The 22,389-nt window shown below is 36.6% G+C and overlaps 1 protein-coding gene across 1 annotated transcript in view; it reads right to left on the bottom strand.

The window, feature by feature from the left end:
* DPY19L2 (dpy-19 like 2) overlaps positions 1 to 22,389 on the bottom strand; it is a gene marked incomplete at both ends in the record, with an annotated part of 39,150 nt that overhangs the window by 15,690 nt on the left and 1,071 nt on the right. The window contains 11 exons of the mRNA XM_084897302.1: positions 1,632 to 1,691; positions 5,296 to 5,382; positions 6,025 to 6,102; positions 9,504 to 9,603; positions 10,469 to 10,560; positions 11,989 to 12,046; positions 13,958 to 14,051; positions 15,595 to 15,715; positions 17,347 to 17,484; positions 18,260 to 18,347; positions 20,076 to 20,100. Of these exons, the coding sequence (XP_084753428.1) occupies positions 1,632 to 1,691; positions 5,296 to 5,382; positions 6,025 to 6,102; positions 9,504 to 9,603; positions 10,469 to 10,560; positions 11,989 to 12,046; positions 13,958 to 14,051; positions 15,595 to 15,715; positions 17,347 to 17,484; positions 18,260 to 18,347; positions 20,076 to 20,100 (941 nt within the window). The remainder of the gene's footprint in view (positions 1 to 1,631; positions 1,692 to 5,295; positions 5,383 to 6,024; positions 6,103 to 9,503; positions 9,604 to 10,468; positions 10,561 to 11,988; positions 12,047 to 13,957; positions 14,052 to 15,594; positions 15,716 to 17,346; positions 17,485 to 18,259; positions 18,348 to 20,075; positions 20,101 to 22,389) is intronic.

Raw genomic sequence — 22,389 nt, forward strand, 5'->3', positions numbered from 1 at the left:
ATCTGTTAGTGTGATAATTTATATTTACGGATTTTCCAGAAACATATTTGCATTTCTGGGATGAATCCAATTTGATCAGAATGAGGGTACGTAATTATATACAGGTGTTTTCTTTCTTTCAAGTGGCCCCATGACAGTAAAGAATATTAAAAATAGATTTTAATTAATCATAAGTGACATTTCTTTTATTTTTTATTCTCACTCAATATAAAAATAAGAGCTTGATTGTTTTCAAATTTTCCAGTTATGATAGAGTAAGATATGCAATATAATCTTTATTCCACTACCATGAAAGAATTACTTGAGAAATAAAATAGGATTTTTGCAAGAAAAAGTGTTAATTCACAAAATATCTTTGCTTTTTCTTTTTTGACTGGCTTTTTAAAAGCCAGGACATCTTTTGCATGGTTTTAGATGACTACCCTGATTTCTTTTTCCCTTTTGGCGATATAAATTATGCAAGTTTCAAAATGTAAATACTAGTATGTGCTGAACCCTCATTATACCTCAACTTTTCTCTTCTTAAAATATTGTTTCTCTTAAATTACTTAAATAAAAGCATAATTTTTATTCTTTCCAGTCTAAAACTGAAAATATTTAAAACAATAAATTTGCCTCTGCAAATGCTTTGACAGAATTCTCTAAATGTCCAAATACACTGTTCTATGTTATTTTTCAATAGTTTATAAATGACATTTTTCAATTTATTTGAGTACAGTTATTAAATAAAAACTTTGAATTTTCTGATTTCTTGGTTTAATATTTTTGAGGAAACATTACCATTTTTTTCTGAAGAAAAATTCATGTATTGAAAGGGTCATGTCACCAATAACTTAAGGTTACAAATATTTCTACATGTTCATCACAAGGGATAGGAGAATTCCTCAAGCAAGAAGAAACTGGCAATACATTCCACTTTATTCTTTTGCTTTCTGAATTGTACTTTCTTATCTTACCACAACTTTCCCTGTTTTACCCCGTCATTATCAATATATAATCACATAGTCCTTCAATATGGCAGGTCTTAATTTTTAATAGAAGTAAATCAAAGAAAAACAATGTCATCTGCTGATATTATGGCAATAAGTATTTGCAGTGCCTTCCTAATAATATACTTATCTTACTTGGAAACAAAATACACAAACATAGAGGTAACATGGCCCACGCATTTGTATATTTGGAAGGAAGTCAAAGATTAAGCAGTGTCTAAGTTGAAATAAGAAGAGGCTAGGAGATTGTGGAGAAATGCTTAAAGGACAAAAATCTAGAGTCCACACTTGAAAGCATAGAGGAAACAGAAGGAGAAAAGTAGTAACAGAACTACAAATGTAGTTATTTTGAAGAGACGGTTAGTCAGTTGAGAGAGACTCACAGCAAATAGAAAAAATTTTTAAAAATAGGGTCGTGGGGGTATAGCAGAATGGAAAGTAAAGGAAGAAAGGCTGAGGGTAGTACCAAAATAAATTAACAAGTTTCTTAAAAATGACTTGTAGTTGCCAACATCTATTTCCTACCTTAAGAAGTAGCTATTTATAAGATTAACTCTAAATCATTCCTTTTGAAGTACATTACCATGTTTAGTTTATAGAAATAAAGAGTAAAGAAATTATGTTTAAAATGTTGAATCTTACCCAGAAGTTGAGTTCAGATACACCCCATTTGTGAATGTTATTTCTCTTTAGAATTATCACCTAAAGAGCATGTAATAAAAAAAACAAATTAACAAGCATATTTTATATGAATTATGTGTTTCAAAAATTACACAGCCACCCCCATCTTCCATCTTGCCTACATCAGCCATTTTCCTAATTGTTGATTTTTCAAAATTTGAAAATGACAAATTTTCCTTGGTATGTGAGATAAATGCTGTGTGTGCTAAAAAGTTGCCTCTAGAATCAAGTTAATTCCTCACTGCATTACTTGGAATGTTTTGTGTAGGGCAACTCCCTCTGATAAGGTAGATAGTGGATATATGTAAGTTATCCAGCAAAATTAGTGGATTAAGTTAATTTAAAAAATCCTTCCTCTCCAAAATCCCAAATAAAATGTTTTGAAAAAATTTTTTAAACCTGACTTTTAAGAAAATAAAGGAACTTTCCAGATTCCAGACAAAAGAAGGCGATTTTAAAAACAAAAACATTAATTCGGAGAGAACCTATGGCAGCCTTTAGGAGGACTGCAGAGAGAGGTTACCACCACCTGCTAGCATTGAAAAGGAGGGCAGCAGGGGAGGGCTTGGAGTTACAAAAGGTAAGAAATTGAGACTGATGTATAAAGCCAGGGTCCTCAAAAATCTTGGTTCTATCAATGATATGTTCATGTCCCCACCAAATGCAGGTGCTGACACCCTAATCTCCAATGTGACGTACTGGAATGAAACCAGTGGAAGGTAATTAGATCTCTAATGAATAGAATTAGTACCCTTCTGAGGAGGACGCAGTGAAGGTATCTGATTACACATGAAGAGAGCTCTCACCAAGAATCAAACCAGCTGCATCTTGGTCTCAGACTCGCCAGACTCTAGAACTATGAGAAATAAGGCACCCAGCCTCTGGTACTTTCGTTGTAACAGCATCTCTAGCTACCATTTCCAGGGCCTCATTTGTGCAGGGCCATACTGACACCTAATATTCTATCCCTTCCGGTGAAGGACCCCTTTAAAATTTCTCTTAGTGCGAATCTGGTTATGGGAGTCTTTAATTTGTCCTCATTTTTGAGCCATATATTGCTAGGTATAGAACTATACATTGACAGTGTTTTTTTCTTTAAATGTTGTAAAGATGTTGCTTAACTGTCTTATTGCTTCCTTTTTTTTTTTCCTTATGAAAAATCTGCTGATATCCTTACCCTTTGTTCCTCTATATTTAACACATCTTACTTCTTTGGCTATTATGAGTATTATATCTTTATCACAGATTTTGAGAAATTTAATTGTAATATGCCTTACTACAGCTTTCTTGGATTTGAGATATACTGAAATTCTTTATCTCTGAGTTAATAATTTTCATTAAGTTAGAAAAATTTTGTTATTTCTTTAAATATTTTTCTACTTTTTCTCAACTCCACTCATTTAGATGTGTACTTTTATTTTCCCTATACTAATTGCAAATGACCAACTGGACTATCACCAATTTGCTATTTTTATTGAGTTAATGGATCAGCTACAAAGCATTGATGGCTACTATCATAAAAAGGGAAGCTCTGAACATTGTGTGCATTCTGCTAAAAGACTACTACTATGCTAAAGGGATAAAACCTTAACCTATCCAAGTTTTAGATTCAATTATTAACACATTATAAATACAGGAAACAAAGGAGGATGTAAAGCTATATACCATAAGAATTCAAAGAGTAAAATCTAGACCATAGCATCCTCTACATGTTCAATGACCTAGGCTCTTACATTTTCTAGGAAAGAAAACAGGCAGATATATAGGAAACCTATAGATTAAAAATGGAGATACAAGTTATAAAAATATAAAGGAAATCAAGGAATGATTACCATAGTCAAGTCATTATTGGGGCAGGATGGTAGGAAAAACTGATTTTTTTTACTTGATGGTAGTTTATTTGCCAAAAACAGTTCATTAATAAGTACTTTCAGTATTAGTGAGTACTGTCAGTACATAAAACAATGGTTTTATGCAGTTTTCTGTATTTCAAAATAAAATAACTTCCTTAAAAAGAGGTGGATGGGCATACTACTACAAGTCTTTTGTCATGCTTAAAAGGCTTGACAAATTTTTAAAAATGAAAATCCTGCATTTCTGGGGAGCAAGAGAATGGATTACTTATTGTGAAGAGGGAAAAGAAAAAAAAAGTGTGGGAAGCAAAATATGTTAAAACATAAGGGCAATCTCAAAAGGTTCAATCAATAATTTACATGGGGAAGTGTTCTATTTTGGTATTACTGTGGTTGGCATCATTTTTGGTAACTGCAGAAAGAGAACATGCCAGGAGCATTCCAGTGGAGAACATTATAGGTTCTGGCTTATGGATATCAAAAGTGTGACTATAAAGTAATAAAGCCGATTTACTGAACCACCGTTCCAAATACATATCCAAATGGGTGTCATTCAGTGAAAGTCAGTCACATGAGGAGACTACTTACCTACTTTAATTATGTTATCATTGCTCACAACAGTTTGGAACTCCATTTTCTAAACTACCTCCCGAAGATAATTTAGGTATGGGTGCAAGAAAATAGGTCTTATTACTTTAATGTCACACCATATTTTGATCAAGATCTATATATTACCCAGCCCAATCACCCACCTTATTCACAAGACTTTGGTTGTTTCCAAAAATCAAATCCACCCTTGAAAGACGAAGTTTTGCCACCATTGAGGATATTCAAAAGAATGTGCCACAGTCTGTGAAGGCAATTCAGAGGAGTTCCAAAAATGTTCTGAGCAATGGCAGTGTCACTGCAATAAGTACTTAATCTACTGAAGTGACTTAGAAGGAAATAACTAATCTTGGTAACAAATTAATGGTATATTTTAAAAGCAATTCTTGCCCAACCAATGTTGTTCATTGGCTGAGTGTCGACCTATGAACCAGGAGGTCATGGTTCAGTTCCCAGTTAGGGCACATGCCTGGGTTGTGGGCTCAGTTCCTAGTTGGGGGCATGCAGGAGGCAGCTGACCAATGATTCTCTCTCATTATGGATGTTCTCTCTCTCTCTTCCTCCCTCTCTGAAATCAGTAAAAAAAAAAAAAAAAAAAAAAAAAAATTCTAAAATAAAAGTAAGTCTTACCTGCTAGTTGTTGTTTTTTAAATATTTACTTGGATATCTGCCCTACAATGGTAACTTTGTACCATGTTCTTTTCTAAGGATGATATAGAAAACTAGTGGCCCAGTGTACGAAATTCATGCACATTAAAAGGGAATTAGAGGAAATATTTCAATATTGTTATTTGCCCTTTATCTATAATAGAAATATCAGAAACACTGAAACTGGTTTGGCTCAGTGGATAGAGCATCAGCCTGCGGACTGAAAGGTCCCAGGTTCGATTCCGGTCAAGGGCATGTACCTTGGTTGCAGGCATATTCCCCAATAGGGGATGTGCAGGAGGCAGCTGATCAATGTTTCTAATTCTCTATCTATCCCCCTTCCTCTCTGTTAAAAAAAAAATCAATAAAATATATCTTTTCAAAAACTTTTTCATATGATTAATAAACAGGAAAGGGCCCTATTTGTTCTCCTAAACCTATATTAGGTGCATTAAACCTCCTATTTCACAGGTTACAAAAACAAAAACAAAAAGTTCATGAGCTTAACAAATACTTACCCATGTTATTAACAAAGATGAAGAATAATAAGAAGATAAATACATTGTATTTCCAAACATCAACACAAAACAAACGAGAACTGAAATCTGAAAAGTGAAGGAAAGAATGTTTCATCATTATTGGATTTATAGCATAACTTTGTCTACAGGCATATAGCCATTCCAATACAAACACTTTATGCATAAATAAGATTAATAAACAGATCTTGGATGAATGATAGAATTTCAACACACTGATAGATTCTAAGTAGTTTCAACACTATGAATTCTATATAGAAAAAATTTTTTCTCTGTCTGCTACTTGGTACAAAGAAAACTGCAAAAAACTATTATTTCCATTGATTCAATAATGGAGTAATATAATAAATAAAGCTTAGTTGTATTAAATTTTTATCTTATTTTTGTTGCACTACCTGATGATTTTTATTACTAAGGAAGCTTTACTTTATGTTTTTAGCTAGAAAATATTTGTTATTAAGGGAGATGTGTTTGGAAACAAAGATAGAAACAGAAATGCAAAACCAAAATTTATAGAGTGTCATATTCATGCACAGTGCTAGAAATTTCAGGTCTCGGGGAAAAAATAGTTTCAAAAATAGTGACTAATAATAACTAAAACATAAAAATAAAAGTTTCAGAGAGTATGTTATAATATGGTATCTATCATGTACATTTCCATTTTGGTGTATTAAATAAGACTTTTTGACTTATAAGTATGAAAAACGTTACCATGTTCATATAAATGATCTTCTTAAATTTGCTTGGCTCAATGTACCCCACAACATACATGGGAAATAATGAGGCTATCTGAAATAAAGATATAAAAAAAAAGCAAAAGTGAAAAAAAATGTAGAAAACAAATACTTCACTATTCATAAGCAAAGTACATGTAACAGGAGAGTCATATTTCTAATAATGATACTGAAGTAATTTCAACTAACCTCACTGGAAACTAGAATAGCTAGGGAAAATACCTAAATGAAAGCCACAAAGTACCAACAAGGCCAAAAAGAAAAAAAGAATTAAGAAGCTAAGACCGGAGAAAAGATGGAAATCTGCAGTGCTAAATCATGACAATTTGGGGTACTTTTCTCCCAGAGGCCATCTGCCAATTCCAATGGTAGCAGATGCCTGCCAGCTGACATGCAGGAGGGACATTTCCACACTCAGAAGTGAAAGCCCACCCTTGCTAAGTCCACAGGCTTTGGCGTGGGGCTTCGAAGAGCTATACTAAAAGAGCCAGAAATCAAGCAGTGCTCAGAAAGATGAAAGCCCACCTTTGAACCATATCATCCTCTGATCACATGAGGGTGACTCAAGATTGTGAGCATCTTTATTGCCTACTGGAAGCAAATCTAATCTTCTCTGGAAGATATTAATATCAAACTAGTCTTAAATGAACTATACCAGTGGTCGGCAAACTCATTAGTCAACAGAGCCAAATATCAACAGTACAATGACTGAAATTTCTTTTGAGGGCCAAATTTTTAAAACTTAAATTTCTAACACCACTTCTTTAAAATAGACTTGCCCAGGCTGTGGTATTTTGTGGAAGAGCCACACTCAAGGGGCCAAAAAGCCGCATGTGGCTCACAAGCTGCAGTTTGCCGACCATGGAATTATACCATTGTTAATGCACAATGTCCAATACCACATCAAAACTAACTAGATATAGGAAGATAAGGCATTATTACAAACACAATGGAAACAGATCCTTAATCTACTTCAGAGGTCAGCAAACTTTTTATATAAAAAGCCAAATAGTAAATGTTATACTCTGCGGGCTATTTATAGTTTCTATTGTATACATTAAGTTACCACTCAACATGGTCAATAGGCTTCAGTGACTTTAAGCTAAAAGACATAAATGAAAACAATTTTACCATAGGCTAATTGGTATAAGTTCTCGTGGAATCTCATCAATGTTATAACAATACAATATTAAATGAAATGATGGTTGAGGACCTGCTGTATTCTTTCTTGGTTTTTGTTGTTGTTAATCCTCACCCACAGATATTTTTTCCATTGATTTTTATAGCGGATGGAGGGAGACAGATAAGAGGGAGAAACATCGATGTGAAAGAGACACATCAATTGGTTGCCTCCCCCATGCGCTCTGACCGGGGCCAGGGATCGAGCCTGCAACTGAAGTACATGCCCTTGACCCAAGACCCTTTGGTGCATGGGCTGATGCTCTAAAACACTGAGAAACCCGGCAATGGTTCTCTTTTATTTTTTAACAACACTTTAAAAATGTAAAAACTACTCTTAGTTTACAAATCACTAAAAACATGCCTGACATCATCAGGCAATGACTTTATGTTTGACATGTGCAAGAAAATAACAGATAGTATTGAAAATTCCAGGAGAGTACATGAAAGCCATTTAAGAAAGAAACAAGTTGAAAATATACAACTAGACACTGTAATAACCAAAATTAATAAGTTAAAATGGGTTTAAAAGCAGGTTAAACCAGTGACAAACTGAAAGATCAGAAGAAAACATCTAGAAAAAAGCATAAAATGACAAAGGGGTGAATAATATATGCAAGAACATGGGAGATGTAGAGTATATGTTGTAAAAATCTAATATATTTTACTTTACATCTCAGAAAGGGATATGGGAATTAAGTAAAAGCTATATTTAAAGAGGTTTTACCTGAGAAGTTCCAAGAATTTATAGGAAAAAAATCAGGCACTGATTTATAAACTATTACAAACCCCAACAAGGGATAAATTAGAATAAATAAACCTGACCACACTTAGGCACATCATAGTAAAAACTGCTCAAAGCCAAAGGCAAAGAGAAAACTCTCAAAAGCAGTTGGAGACTGACTGACTTTAAGACTTACTACAAAGCGGCAGTAACTGAGACACACAATATCGCTATTGGAGAAAGAATAGACTACAACCAGAGGAATAAGAAAGAGCTCAGGAACAGATGCTCACAATTATAGACAACTGAGCTTTGACAGAGGAGCAAAGGTAATTCCATGGAGAAATGATAGCCTTTTTAACCAACAGTGCTGGAAGATTTGCACACCCGGGCACAAAAAATAAATCCAGACCTAGACCTTACACATTTCATGGTCACATCCTACTGATATCCTCCTTTATAGCATAACTCAGTGGTTGAGCATAGACCTATGAACCAGGAGGTCACAGTTTGACTCCAGGTCAGGGCACATGCCCAGGTTGTGGGCTCGATCCCCAGTGGGGGGCGTGCAGAAGGCAGCCAATGATTCTCTCTCATCATGTTTCCATCTCTCTCTCACTTCCTCTCTGAAACCAATAAAAAATATGCATATTTTTTAAAAACTCAGATCAACTTCTTGCCATAAAGTACTGAGTTGTTTAGGTAAATAGGATATGGTCTCAATTCGCTCAAGAAATATCATGATTAAAATTGAGAAATGGTGTCCAGCGAGACTGTGCTTCAGACCAAACAGCTGATGTTTAAGCTGGAGCAGAAGCCGAGCCATGAGGAATAGGATTGGCCCTTACCATGTTGCATACCGTATTTTCCGGCATATAAGACGACTTTTGAAACGAAAAAAAAGTCAACCGAAAATCGAGGGCAAAAGACCAAAATTGCACAAAAATCACCTGCAGATCTTGACAGCAAAGTAAGTCTTTTCTTTGAAGTGGGGGGTAGTCTTATACAGCGAATATAGGCCTAAACCTATGTTTTAAATGTAAAATTAGGGGGTTGTCTTATACGCCCAACGTAGTTCCTAAAATTTGAGGGCCAAATTTTTAAAACTTAAATTTCTAACACCACTTCTTTAAAATAGACTTGCCCAGGCTGTGGTATTTTGTGGAAGAGCCACACTCAAGGGGCCAAAATTTGGCAGAGACAGTCTGCAGGTAGGTTTGCTTACAGAGCTCACTTCCAATGCCAACAAGAAAAGTGTGAACTCAAATAATCGGGAAAATCCTTTTGCATGCTGACCATGAGCATCTGCCTAACTAAGCAGTACACCAGCAGACTATAGATATGATTTGTTACTTTTGAAAATCACACATACATCTAAACTTCACAATTACTCCACTTTTTTTAAACCTATCAGGGCACAAATATAATCGCATTGTAACACAGGTAAAGAAACAACCAAGTACATTTGCATTTGCATAAAGAAACAACCAAGTACATGTACATTTGGGGGGAAAAATATTTTCCCCAAACTTGAATTGGTTTAATCATCTTACCTGCGTAAAAAGTATAAACTGAGCAAACTGCCAAGGGAGCATGAAGGCAACGTTGGAGAGGCAAAGCGCAATGAAGTACCTCCCGCTGCTGTGCGAGGGCCTGGGGGAGAGAACGGACACCAATGGGTGTGCCCCTTAACAGGTCACCTAACCACATCTGACAAAATGGCCACATCTAACGATTCCCTCCTCCTTGCTAGAAGACAAGATGCAGTTCACTTTTAAAAGCTCATTTAAAAGCACTTAAATGCTACTTGGGTTATAAAAATGTTTAGCATAAAACTATCTGAATTAGAGCTCTGAAAAGAAATATCAGGCTTTGTTTACCCATAAATATCATTCAGTGAGAGGGCTCACTAACGTGTGAAACCTACTTCTATGATAAAAGTATTAATGGGATTCTATTATTCACACTTTTGTTGTTGCTGCTGCTGCTCAGACCTCTTCAAGTCGGAAAGGCTTAAAAAATTAATTCCAACACAAATAAATGTGTCCAAGAAAAGCACTGGAGATAAACTGATGGAACTGCTAGAAACATCAGTGGTTAAGAAATTTTCACAAATGTCTGAATATATATGCTCCTTGTCTAGCCTAGCATTTCCCAAGTTCATCCTTGTATGGGACACTCCTTTCTCAGAATATATATTCATGTTCCCTCAAAACCACAGGTGGGAAAACAAGTCGGATTACATAAGCTTGGAAGGGGAGAAAGTAATAGTTTCCTTAAAACCTTGGAATCTATACACATAAAAACTTATGTTTTTTATTAAAACATCATGTAGTTATCGAAAACTTAGTATTTTAGATTTTCTTAAATGGCTATTTAACTTATTTTAAAAGTGATTAAAAAAATCAGCACCTACATTTTAATAACTTTTTCTTTTTTAATAACTTAATAGGTTGATGCATTTTTTAAGAAACATACCTTATAATACACTTAGATTTGTTTCATAAATAAAATTTACCTGAGGATCAAAGTTAGAATGCACATCTGAAGTACAAGAAATGGATATGAGAAACTTTCCCGGAGAGGTGGAGTCCACATCACCCGAGTAGCCTGAAACCAGTTAAATGCGTATTCACTTTCCATTCCATTGCAATAAACACTATTAATCTCAAAATCATGGCTGGGGCCTGGCCAGTGTGGCTCAGTCATTGAGCGTCAACCTATGAGCCAGGTCACGGTTCGATTCCAGGTCAGGACACTGGATTGTGGGCTCGATCCCTAACGGGGTATTTAGGAGGCAGCCAATCAATGATTCTCTCTTCTCATTGATGTTTCTCTCTCTCTCTCTCTCTTCTACTCCCTTCCTCTGATATCAATAAAAATATTTCTTTTCCCAAATCATGGCTGGGCTGGTTTTAGTGCTTTTAATATCACACTCATTCACTTCTGAAAATGCACGTGTAGGAAACGCAAAGTTCAAACAGGATAGTAGGAAGAGAAGCAGTAAGAGTCTGGGAAGGAAAAATAGACCCACATCCCAGCGCTGCAGGGATGACGCGGAATCCCAAGGCTTGGAGAGGTGCACACGCCCAGGAAACACCTAACCAGATGTTAACTCGGGAACTCACAAACATCATCATGGCATCATCTCTTCACATGAATGTATTTGGTGAATAACAAGGCATTCGTTTGCTTTTAAGTTACTATATTTAATATATTTATCTTACTCCCTTGTCTAAAAGATTTTCTTTAATTAACCATAGACCTTTCTCAGTGATAATGAATAAAGGTCATACCATGTATAAGCTGTGCCATAACATTTTTTGTAAGCAAAATTACATATTTTGCTTACAAAAACCAGCCTTTGGATTCTCTCCCTTCTTTTCACTGCCACACCCTCAGCACCTGACAGAGAGTCTGGCACATGTCAGTTGGATGGATGGATCCAATTCTAAACACTTTCTACAAACTCTCCTAAGGTGGCACATCCCGTTGGATGGAACTGGATGCGTTCTATTCTGATTCAGCATTTTGTGCTACTGAAAAGGCAGCAGCATCATGTAAGAGAAGAAATGAGGCTTTAGAGCCAGACAGATGTGAATGGGAACCCTGGCCTCCTCATATAGCGAATGTGAAATCTTGGGTACAGATCTTAACCTCTGTACATTTCTATTTCAATCTTCTGTGAGGATAACAGCCATCTTCCCAAAAAGGATTGGCAGGAATAAATGAGATACAAAGTGCCTCATTGGTAGGAATAAATGACATACAAAGTGCAAGTACAGTATTTCCCTTTTCTGTGAATTATATGTGTATGAGTGCACACACTAAAAATCAGGTAAGACATTTCAAGTCACAAATTCTAATTATGTAAAAACGTGGGTCAACAGGATTAAATGTCAATTTACAGCACAAGGCTCTTTAAAGTATTGCAAAGTCCTAAGTAATATGCAATTTATATACTGCTTTGATGGATATATTTTTTTGTTCCTATACAGCCCCTTCTATTTCTTAAAAATTATTTTCTAGGAAACAAACCTCTCCATGGTTGAAAAAGTAGCACAATACTGTAATTAGACCTCCAATGTGAGTCCCACTGTAAGGAAAGTATACAATCATAATTCACGCAAAATATAGGGAGTGTTACACAAGATTATCTTAGAACTTAAAATCATATTTAAAATGTGGTAGTACTAAGCCATATAAAATAGTAGTAAAAATTTTTAAAAGTACACATTGTTGTTTTAATGTTGAATGTACAAACATATAAAGTGTACATATAAAATAATCTGAATTTTATATTTATTTTCTAAATAAAATTTATAGGATGTGAACATAAGATAACAGGCCACACATCAGAGCCTCTGTTGCATTATTTGAATATTCAGAATGGAGGCAGATTTTTGTCTTTTGACTAAGGGATGAAAACAAAAGTCTAACAGTTTCATTTAGCAGTCACTTTAAACTATCTAAATTCCTTCAAATATTCTTGAGTCCCAATGAAAACAACAATGTAAAATACAAAAAATCAGATCAAGGAGAAATATCCACAGTTGAGAACCATTTCTTAAAGCTGACTTTTCTCTGTATGTTGGTCATTACTTATAACCATAGCTCCATGCTTGGAAGACAATAAGTATTGGCTGAATGACTAAAAAAGGAAGGAATCCTGTGGATTTAAAAAAAACAAAACAGAGGAAAGCACATGAGAAGTGATTTGCTATTTAGTAAGTTTTCACTAAAGGAAATTCAAAGGGTGCATTTTGCAAAGTAAGAAATTGAGAGAAGGAATGTCTGAGAAGAACAATACTGTATATACCAGAGAAAGTAGGAACATGTTGGTAGAACCAAGACCTGACAACATAAATAACAGAGTAGAACACACACACAAATTAAGTCCTGTGGAGGGGCAATAGGAGTACTAAACTGTGGTGATAACTGTAAGATGCCAGGGGCTGTTTCGAAGCAAGGGTTATAAAATTCCCTGTACTGATCAGAAGGACAGGGAAGACATTAAGTGTACATGTGATGAAGTTAGATATGCATGTTAACATGTTAGCCTTTGCCACCAAAACAACATATATGGAGCAGCTGCTTTCCACGTTGGTGCTGGTGGGGGAGGGTGGCCACAGGAAGAAAAACAAAATATCCCCACAAAGTCCCATTTCTCTTGTTTCTCTCTGCCACTCAACATCTCAGTGAACACCGACAGCCAACATTTGCTGTATCTACTTAAACTTCCTAAAGACAGAAGCTTCCTTTGATATTCCAGAACTATGAACTAATTTAAAGATGACGATAATGCTGCCATTGCTCAGCAATGAAAAATATAAATTTTAAAACGTCTTGGTCTTGTGTAACATTTTCCATGTTCAATAAAGCACAAGATATACAAACTACTTTCTAAAATAAAACATCTTTAAGCCTGACACCATAATCTTAGGTAATCCTTTCCCCCGCCTCAAAAAAACTGTGATGTGCTTCGGGCTATTTTTCCTGTATGACATAAATATAGGAAAGTACATAACAATTCTAGAGAATTTATGGGGTAATCATAAAGTGGACATCCCTACTACCACCATGTCACTGAGACAGAGAACCGATGGCACCGAATCCCCACTCATCACCCCTTGAGACAGCCACTATCCTGACTTCTGTGATTATCAATGTAGCCACTTCCACATGCATATAGCACTATCACTTACTTTCATGTTTTTTCAAGTTTAGTACAAATGGAATTATGCAAGATTTCATTTTGTGCCTGCCTTCGTTCATTCAATTTTACAAGATTTGTCCATGTTGGTGTGTGTAGCCGCAGCTCTCATCCATTCTCACTGTTGTATTCACTATACTAATAAGTGTTGTACTCACTATATTAATAAGCTGAAAAAATATTCAAATGTTCCTACTAATAAATGGATCTCATTAATTATCCTTTTCATATAATCAACAAATGTCAGACAGGCCTTATAAGCCACTACAAGATCTTATAATACAGTAGTCTTACCTCAGACAAACACCATATACGAAGAACATCGACATCATTACTCCATTTAAAATAAAAATCACACCAACATAAAAGCAAGCAGGTTCTCCTATTCCTTTAAAAAGACACAGATCATTTAGTATTTAATAAATAAATGACTATAAAGTAACTGGACATAATTATTGCAGTGCTTTGTAATCAAGAACTCATGAATTTGCTGAAAGTATTTGCTTTACTGATTGCTGCTCTATTAATAGTTCATTAGTACTTTCCCTTTACATGAGATCAGTTACATCATATTTTATACTTTATTGTGGCTACATTTATACTTTCCCCCAATTAATTATTATTATACTGTAATAATTAGTTGATGCTTCATTCTATTTGGGCAATAAGTACTGCTATGGCTTAGTATCTGGAACTGTCTGTAGAGTCACTTGATGAATTACAAGGGAAAATCCATTGCGTTATTATTTTTTGCTTGGTCCTAGGATGAACAGAATATGGGCCCTGACCTCAAGGAACAGATTTAGACTATATGAGATAACCAAGTTATCTGATCCATCATTATGTCTATAGTCAGAACCTTAAACATTAACATATAATGAATCCCATGCATAAGACTAGATAGACAGACATGTATAAAATATTTTAACACACAGTGGACTAGGTACTTTACAATCTTCATGTCATAATCCTCAAAACAAATCTATGAGATTAGTTGTTATAAAAATAACTTTTAATGATTGAGAAGACAGAACTTAAAAAATGTAAATAGCCCAGCCAGTGTGGCTCAGTGATTGAGTGGCAACCTTTGAACCAGGAGGTCATGGTTTGATTCCTAATCAGAGCACATGCCCAGGTTGCAAGCTCAGTCCCCAATGTGGGGTATACAGGAGGCAGCTGATCAATAATTCTTTCCCATCACTGATGTTTCTATTTCTCTCTCCCTCTAAAATCAATAAAAATATTCTGAGTGTTGACTGTTATTGCAAACAAATCCATAAAACTATATAAAATATACTAAGTAGTCATGTTGTGGAGAATGTGCAGAAATAAAGAGAAAAGCAACTATGTAAATGCTATGCAAGTAGATACATGTGACTTAGAATATCAGTTTCAAGGGACAGAATCACACGTAGACTGTAAAAGTGAGAAATCACACACATCTTAAATAGTAGTAACAATTACAGATCCTGGAAAACGTGACCTGTTCCAAAAGTGGTTCTGTGACTAAGATACCAATGTGAAGGTGCATATGAAGAGTGGGAAATACTTCTAAATCAATCTATTATTATATATCTGATTTTATGTTTCCATAACTAAATTTTTATTTTAACTATCACAGGTAGATATTTCACTGTTTAACCTACATCCCCACATTTATGTATTCAAGCTAGCCTAAACTTTTTTTTTTGTATCTTATTCTGAAATGGAAGGAATGACTTAATGTCAGGACTGCCTTGCACTGAGGTATATTAATACTCATATTAGTAAGTACATAGCCTTCTCAGAAAATTACTTTAAAGAGGAATCAATTATAGTCTTTTAATAAAATCAATTAGTAGTTTACAATAATTCTTAAAATAAGTCATAATAGTATAAGATGTTTATGCAACATTAGTGACGACATAGCATTTTAAGAAAAATAAACATGCCTTCACAGCTTTCAACTTCACTCAGAGGTTGGACTCTTGTGACATTCCAGCAGGTCTTAGTTTCTATCCCAAATAAATTCATTATTCCCACAAATGTGCGATACCAGAAGGCCAGAATCACCTACAAAAGATAAAAACAAAGGAGAGAGTGAAGGAAAACACATTATCTTCATAATGTTTTCAAAATATCAGTTCATGATGGTTGCCTTAGACATTATAAGCTTTGACAAATGTATTTCAATTTCTCTTGAGAAAGTCATTTTAAAATTATGCACACACATTATAAACTACAGTTATGTATTATAGAGTAATGAATATCTGTAAGAATTTCTGATGTAATCAACATGCCTGTAATATTCTCTTATGATCAACTCTAACATAATAGTAGCCGTAAAAATCAATTATAACATTCTATATTAAAACATGATGATTAATAGCAAGATACAAAGATTTATATAAGTATTTCATAACATGTTATTGAGGCCCTTGAATTTACTTCATAGTCAGCTTTCAAGTGTCAAAGAACTCAGAACATCAAGAATACCAAAATATGTACAACTAGCTCACAGGAAGACAGAAAAAGAGGGAAATGAAAAACCAGAACAAAGAGAAAACAAAAAATTACAGACTTAGGTCCAAACATATTAATTACATTAAAAATACACCGATCAAAAGATAGAGGTTGACAGATGCTAGATATATATTCAAAATCAACTGTACCTTCTATACAAAAGCAACAAAAGATACAAAAATAAAATTTTAAAATATTACCGTTTACAATAGTAAAAATAGTTCTTATAGAAGACTGTATGGCTGAAAAATACAAAATACTGCTGAGACAAAATGACTGGAGATCTACTATATACCATCATCATGGATTGGAGGGTTTAATATTAATATGTCTATTCTTTCCAATATATGCATAAATCCAATGCAATCCCAATCAAAATCTCAACAAGATTGTTGGAGAAATTGATAAACTGACTCTAACATTTATATAGAAACATAATTTTGACACGGAAAAACAAAGTTGGAGAACTACCTTGTTTTAAAACTTACCATAAAGTTACAAGCATCAAAGCAGTGTGGTATTGGCATAAATATGGACATAGAGAACAATAGAATAATAGGGAATCCAGAAACAGGTCCATACGTAATATATTCAATCCATTCTTAACATATGTGCCAAGGCAATTCAATGGAAAAGGACAGTTACCACGAAGGTGCACATGGAAACTTGTTGGTATTATTTTCAATGTTTTATAATTCAATGGCAGTTTGGTTATACAGTTTTATACATCTGTCAAGTGTATAACTAAAAGAACTGCATACTCAAAATGGCATGTTCTACTGCATGCAAGTCACACCTCAACAGGGTTAAGTGAAGAGAAAGCAGCCAGAATGAGGGAAGATATGTCAGCATGTATGACTGAGGATTACACTAGAAAGTATATAAATTATTCCCACAAATAAGAAAATAGCCATTAAACAGGTGACAAATATTAATACAGGTAATTGATAGAAGAGTAAGTTCAAATGTCTATTAAACATGAAGATATTCTGAACTCCACAAACAATAAGGGAAGGACAGATTAAAACACACCCAGGAAAGGATTTGATACTCTAGTCAACTATAAGGACAGACACAATCAATAAACTTTAAAGGTCCCCTCCTTTATAAAACATCATTGTGTTCACCTACTATTTTTATCTAAAAAAAAAAAGAACCTGAATCACTCAAATTTTACTCACCTCTGGATAAAGATGGAAGCGTTTCACTGTGTTGATTACAAGGGGATATTCAGTGAGCCTGTCGTTCATAATCGTCCACAGTCCTTCCAAAAACGAAGGTGCTTGAATAATGGTCTTGAAGTAGGAATAATAAAGTCCCTTAAAGAGGCACAAATTGTCAACGTGAATAAAATCTGAACATATTTATTTTTATAACTCCTTTCAGAACAGTTTTTCTGTAGGAAAAGGTCAATAATAAGGCCTCCTAATTTCTCCTTGCTACTACTGCATTCTTAGACTCAAATGGCATACTTTTTAGGTTATCAATGCGCTATTCTTTCATAAGTTCTGTAGGTTTAAATGTAGAGAAATATTTAAGGTGATTACGTTATAAAGTGGTTAGGATAAAGAGATGTAGAGAAAGGTAAGGCTTCTATAGCTCATTACAGCTAATGAAATTATAATAGCAGAAGACTGTAATAAGTCATGTATTACATTTTACAGATTATATATCAAAATAACAGAAAAAAATATTAGAGGTTTTAAAGTTCTATCTTAAAAGAGATTATCTTGAAGTCATGAGCTAAAAAAATAGGGGGGGGAGGGTGAGAAAAACATAGGGTCTCCCAACTCCAACCCGACAGCAAGCATTTCTGATATCTGATGCTTTATGTCACTTCTTAAGTATTGTCTTTGTTCTCCTCTTCCTCAACTATTACACCTGACCTTTATTATCTTAAAGAGAAGTCCGTATCAGGACAGGAGGAGAGAAAATGAGGTAAGTAAAAGAATCCTGAAACACTTTCTACGTGAGTAATAACACTAAGTCATAGCTTGAGGAACAAGGCAGTTCACCAAAAACGCATTTCAGTTCCTCATAATTGCCCGCTAATCATGTCCATAAGTTAATTCATTAGAAAAAAAAGAACTTAACCATTTCGGTGCGAAAAGTCATTTCTCGTTCCAAAGATGAGAGGTGAGAAAAATGACGATCATTTTCAAAAAGTATTGATAAATGTATCCTAGAAAGAAAAGAAAAAAAAAAGCACACTATTATAATAAAAACGTGTTTCAGACAAGTCCTAAAATAACTAAGTTCTAGACAAAGTACAAAACCATGAGAAGGAAAGAGAATAAATCTTTACAGTAAACACTGAAAAAACTTTCTCATTTGTTTCCTGGCTTGTCCGTCTTCAGGCACTCAGTCCAGCACAGCACACGGCTAACAGAGCTCCAGGCCTCTCGGCCAGAAGAGAGGCTGAGTTTGGGTTTATTAATTCCACAAGTGCCTCCAACGTGCCAGGTTTTGGAAATGTCTGTCTGTGGAAAAGCCTGTGGGGTGTCACTTTAAATAAAACTACTTTACATTAAAGCTATTATAAATAAGGATAATTCCACATAAGAAATCGGCTTTCAAGCGTCCAAGAACTCAGGACATCAAGATGTTTCATTGTTGCAGCTGAAGGCAACCACTGCAGGCAGAGGAGATGCGGGCATGTGTGCTGAGCAAAAGGAGTCCAGAAAGCAAAGGAGCAATCCGCTTTCCTTCAGTTATGCGGCAGACTCTTTCCAACGCACAGAAAACAAAGCAAAATCCCACGTGCCAACCCTGTCTCCACGCACCTTCAGCTACACGTGGGACGGGTGCCAGGCTACCAATAGATGGAGGAGTGTTTCTTATCCTTACCGCCTGAGTTCTAACATCAAAGTGCCTACGCAGACCAAATGGCCGGAATAGCACTGCCCCCACGGGACCAGGGACAGACCCCATTCTTCCCAAGAAGAGAAATCCCGGAGCACAGGTAAAAACAACAATATGTAAGAGGAAAACTACTATAATTTTTACCCAAAACATTACTTGTGCAAAATAAGGCTCATGTGCACTGAAGTCTCATTTAACTCTGTATTGCCACCGGGAGTCTTGATCTTCATTTCTTCCTGATTTCCAATTGACAGGTGCTATTAAAAGGTAACATCTAAGCTTATGTCAACTAGCATACACCATCACTGTACAGTAAGGAAGTTTTTTGGATGGAATAAACATGCAGCATATACAAGAAAATCTAGATATTTAAGAAATACAGGAGTGAATCCTTTGGTAAAGCACAAGTATTGTAAGGCATAAGTTACTATTCCCCTAACGTACCCATTTTGTAAATGCTGCTTCACATGATGAGATTTTTAATAAAGTAATCTGGCCCTACCAGTTTGGCTCAGTGGATAGAGCATCAGCTTTCGGACTCAAGAGTCCCAGGTTTGATTCTGGTCAAGGGCATGTACCTCAGTTGCGGGAACAAACCCAGTAGGGAGTGTGCAGGAGGCAGCTGATCAATGTTTCTAACTCTCTCTCCCTCTCCCTTCTGCTCTGTAAAAAAATCAATAAAATATATATTTTTAAAAATATAACTAAATAAATAATCTGGCCCTAGAAGAGCGCTGGTCTGCCAGGTTCCATTCCGACTGAGAGCACATAACTTGGCTGCAGGCTACTCCCTGGCCCGAGCCCTCATGCATGAGGCATAGATGCTTCTCTCTCTTCCATGCTCTCTAAAAGATCAACGGAAAAAATATCCTTGCGTGAGGATTTAAAAAAAGTGTTAAAACAAAAAGTAACCTGTATGTGTCAACTGATAAAGAAACACATACAGATGTTCTATACATATACCAGGTATTATGATTTATTGTATGTAACAGTGATGGCAATTTTTAATTAAATGCTTTTATTTATTTCAAACTGAACCTAATCTTACCAGTGCATAATTCCCACAAAGATACCTGGAAAAATAAAAATAAATAAAGTCATTAAAAGTTGCTTTCTTATGTTATAATTATAGCATACCCTCAAACCAACTATTTCAAATGCATTCCCTGTGTGTCTAGTGAGAACATGCAAGCAAAGTGGCTAATCCTGTCTACATAAATTAGGAAAAAATCCAGAAACTCACAAAACAAATTGTACATAGCACTTACCTCTGTAGGGGGGATTTGTGGAGCAAAAGAGGAGACTTGGGAGATCATGTCTCCTTCACAAAATTTGCAAAAGTGATGAAATTCCTGATGATTTGGACATTTTTTTCTCAGTATCATTCTCTCTTATTATCACTGTTATTCTCTATTTCTTTACATCAACTTTTAACAAAAGAATTACATATGCACCACATGACCAGTTCCCTCCTTCCAGAAGTGACTCCGGCCACAGGAGCCCCAGCCCACCTCCCCTCCTGCTCACCTGAAGATGGCAGAGTTAGGAAATGTGTCCTCAGCAGCACCCCGAGCCCCTCCCCCAGGCTCTGGGCCTGGGAGCCCCAGGTCAGCGCAGTGGGAGTGAGGCTTACAGGGAGCTGCCCCTGGGCCCTCCTGAGGACGGGCCTTCTGAGGAGCGCCAGACACTGTCTGAGCTCTCCGGGGGCTGGCACTCTGTTTTTAGGGGCACCATAGAGCTGGGGAGAAGGGATGGCAGGAAGCCAACTTAAACCACCACAAATCCCCTGTTCTTACAGGGTTTCAGCAGTTTTTCTTGAATAAACCCATTGTGGAGTGTTGTAAACCTTTGGTTAATTACCAAAGATGTGAAAAAGTTGATTCTCATAATATTCCAAGTATTTTTGTTACTGTCATAGAGGAGTGAACTTAGCTCTTCCTGATGTCCTGTCTCCCCGCCAAGGTTTTATAATGATATGTCTTAGGGTTGTCCCAAAATACACTTGGCAATACATTTTACAGACTACACCAATAACCTCTTAAAGATTCAAAAAAATTACTCAACTTGGCTAACAAAATAAGTGCAAATCAATAACACAACTAATAATAACAACAACAATAAAACACTGCAATGGTCAAGACTCCCAACCACACTTCTCAGTCTTCCTCCACACTCCTAGCCATCCTGGGCTCTTCCTCACAGCTGCTCTGTACGCCTCCGAAAACAAGCAGGTTTTCGGAGGCGTACACCATCCTCAGCAAACTACAGCCCTGGTCTGTTCCCGTCCTCTAGCTGAGCATGGTGACTTAAACAATAATTTTAATGTATTTTCATTGAGTTTTAGAGAGAAAGGGAAAAGGACAGATAGAAACATCAATGATGAGAATCATGGATCAGCTGCCTCCTGCACCCCCCCACTGGGGATCCAGCCTGCGACCAGGCATGAGCCCTGGCTGAGCGGGAATCACACTGACCTCCTGGCTCCCAGGACACAGCTCAATGACTGAGACACCCCGGCCAGCTCCGTTGTTGAAGGTGGTAAAAATAAGGAGGAAGAACAGACAATGGAGACTGTATGTGGCCTACTACGTGGCTCTTCACAGAAGAAGTAGATCTTCACTACACATGTTGGCACTTTTTACTAACACAGAATCAACTCTGGTCTGGATCACTCTGAACTTCAACCTGCACCTTCTCTCCCAGCTTGGAACAGGCGCCCCTCTGATAGGGCTCCGTTGGCTTTAAATACAGACAAGGGTCCTGGCCCGTGTGGCTCAGTGGGCGCCGCCTCGGCCTGGGCACTAAAAGGTTTCCGCTCAGACTCCGGTGGGGGCAAGCTGAGGCAGCCACTGTTTCTCTCTCTTCAAAAACAAACACAAAACCAATGAAAAACAACCCATAAATAAAATGCAAAGAGACTGTCCTATTCAGCTACATTTGTATCTTCTTCCTTATTCTCCAGACAACTACACATCCTGGTGAAAACTCTCACAAGTCACGTTTAAGGAAAAGGGAAAATAAAGCATCCGATTAAACCCGCCTGGCTTTCCAAAGTCCTCACCCCGTTCCTCGTCTCCCTCCCTCTCGTTCCCCCCCGTCCCCCCCTGAGATCATGGTGAGGCCGAGAATGGCAGCCCCCTGACCGCAGGAGGTGGGGGCCCCGGGCGGACCTCCTCCCTCCGACCGGACCGGCCTCTGCGTGGCCGCAGCGGAGACCCCGTGGCACCAGCGCCCCGATGTTTAATCTTCCCCCGCCCCCCAGCCCTTCTCTGCACCTGCTCCTCACTGTCCTCCCCCCCCGACATCTCCCCGGGGGCCCCTCTCCCCCTTCCCAGCGTCTGTCCCTGAGGCTTACCCTCCTC

This window comes from Pipistrellus hanaki, assembly GCF_964339955.1.
Source record: "Pipistrellus hanaki genome assembly, chromosome: 10".
Classification (NCBI taxonomy): Eukaryota; Metazoa; Chordata; class Mammalia; order Chiroptera; family Vespertilionidae; genus Pipistrellus; species Pipistrellus hanaki.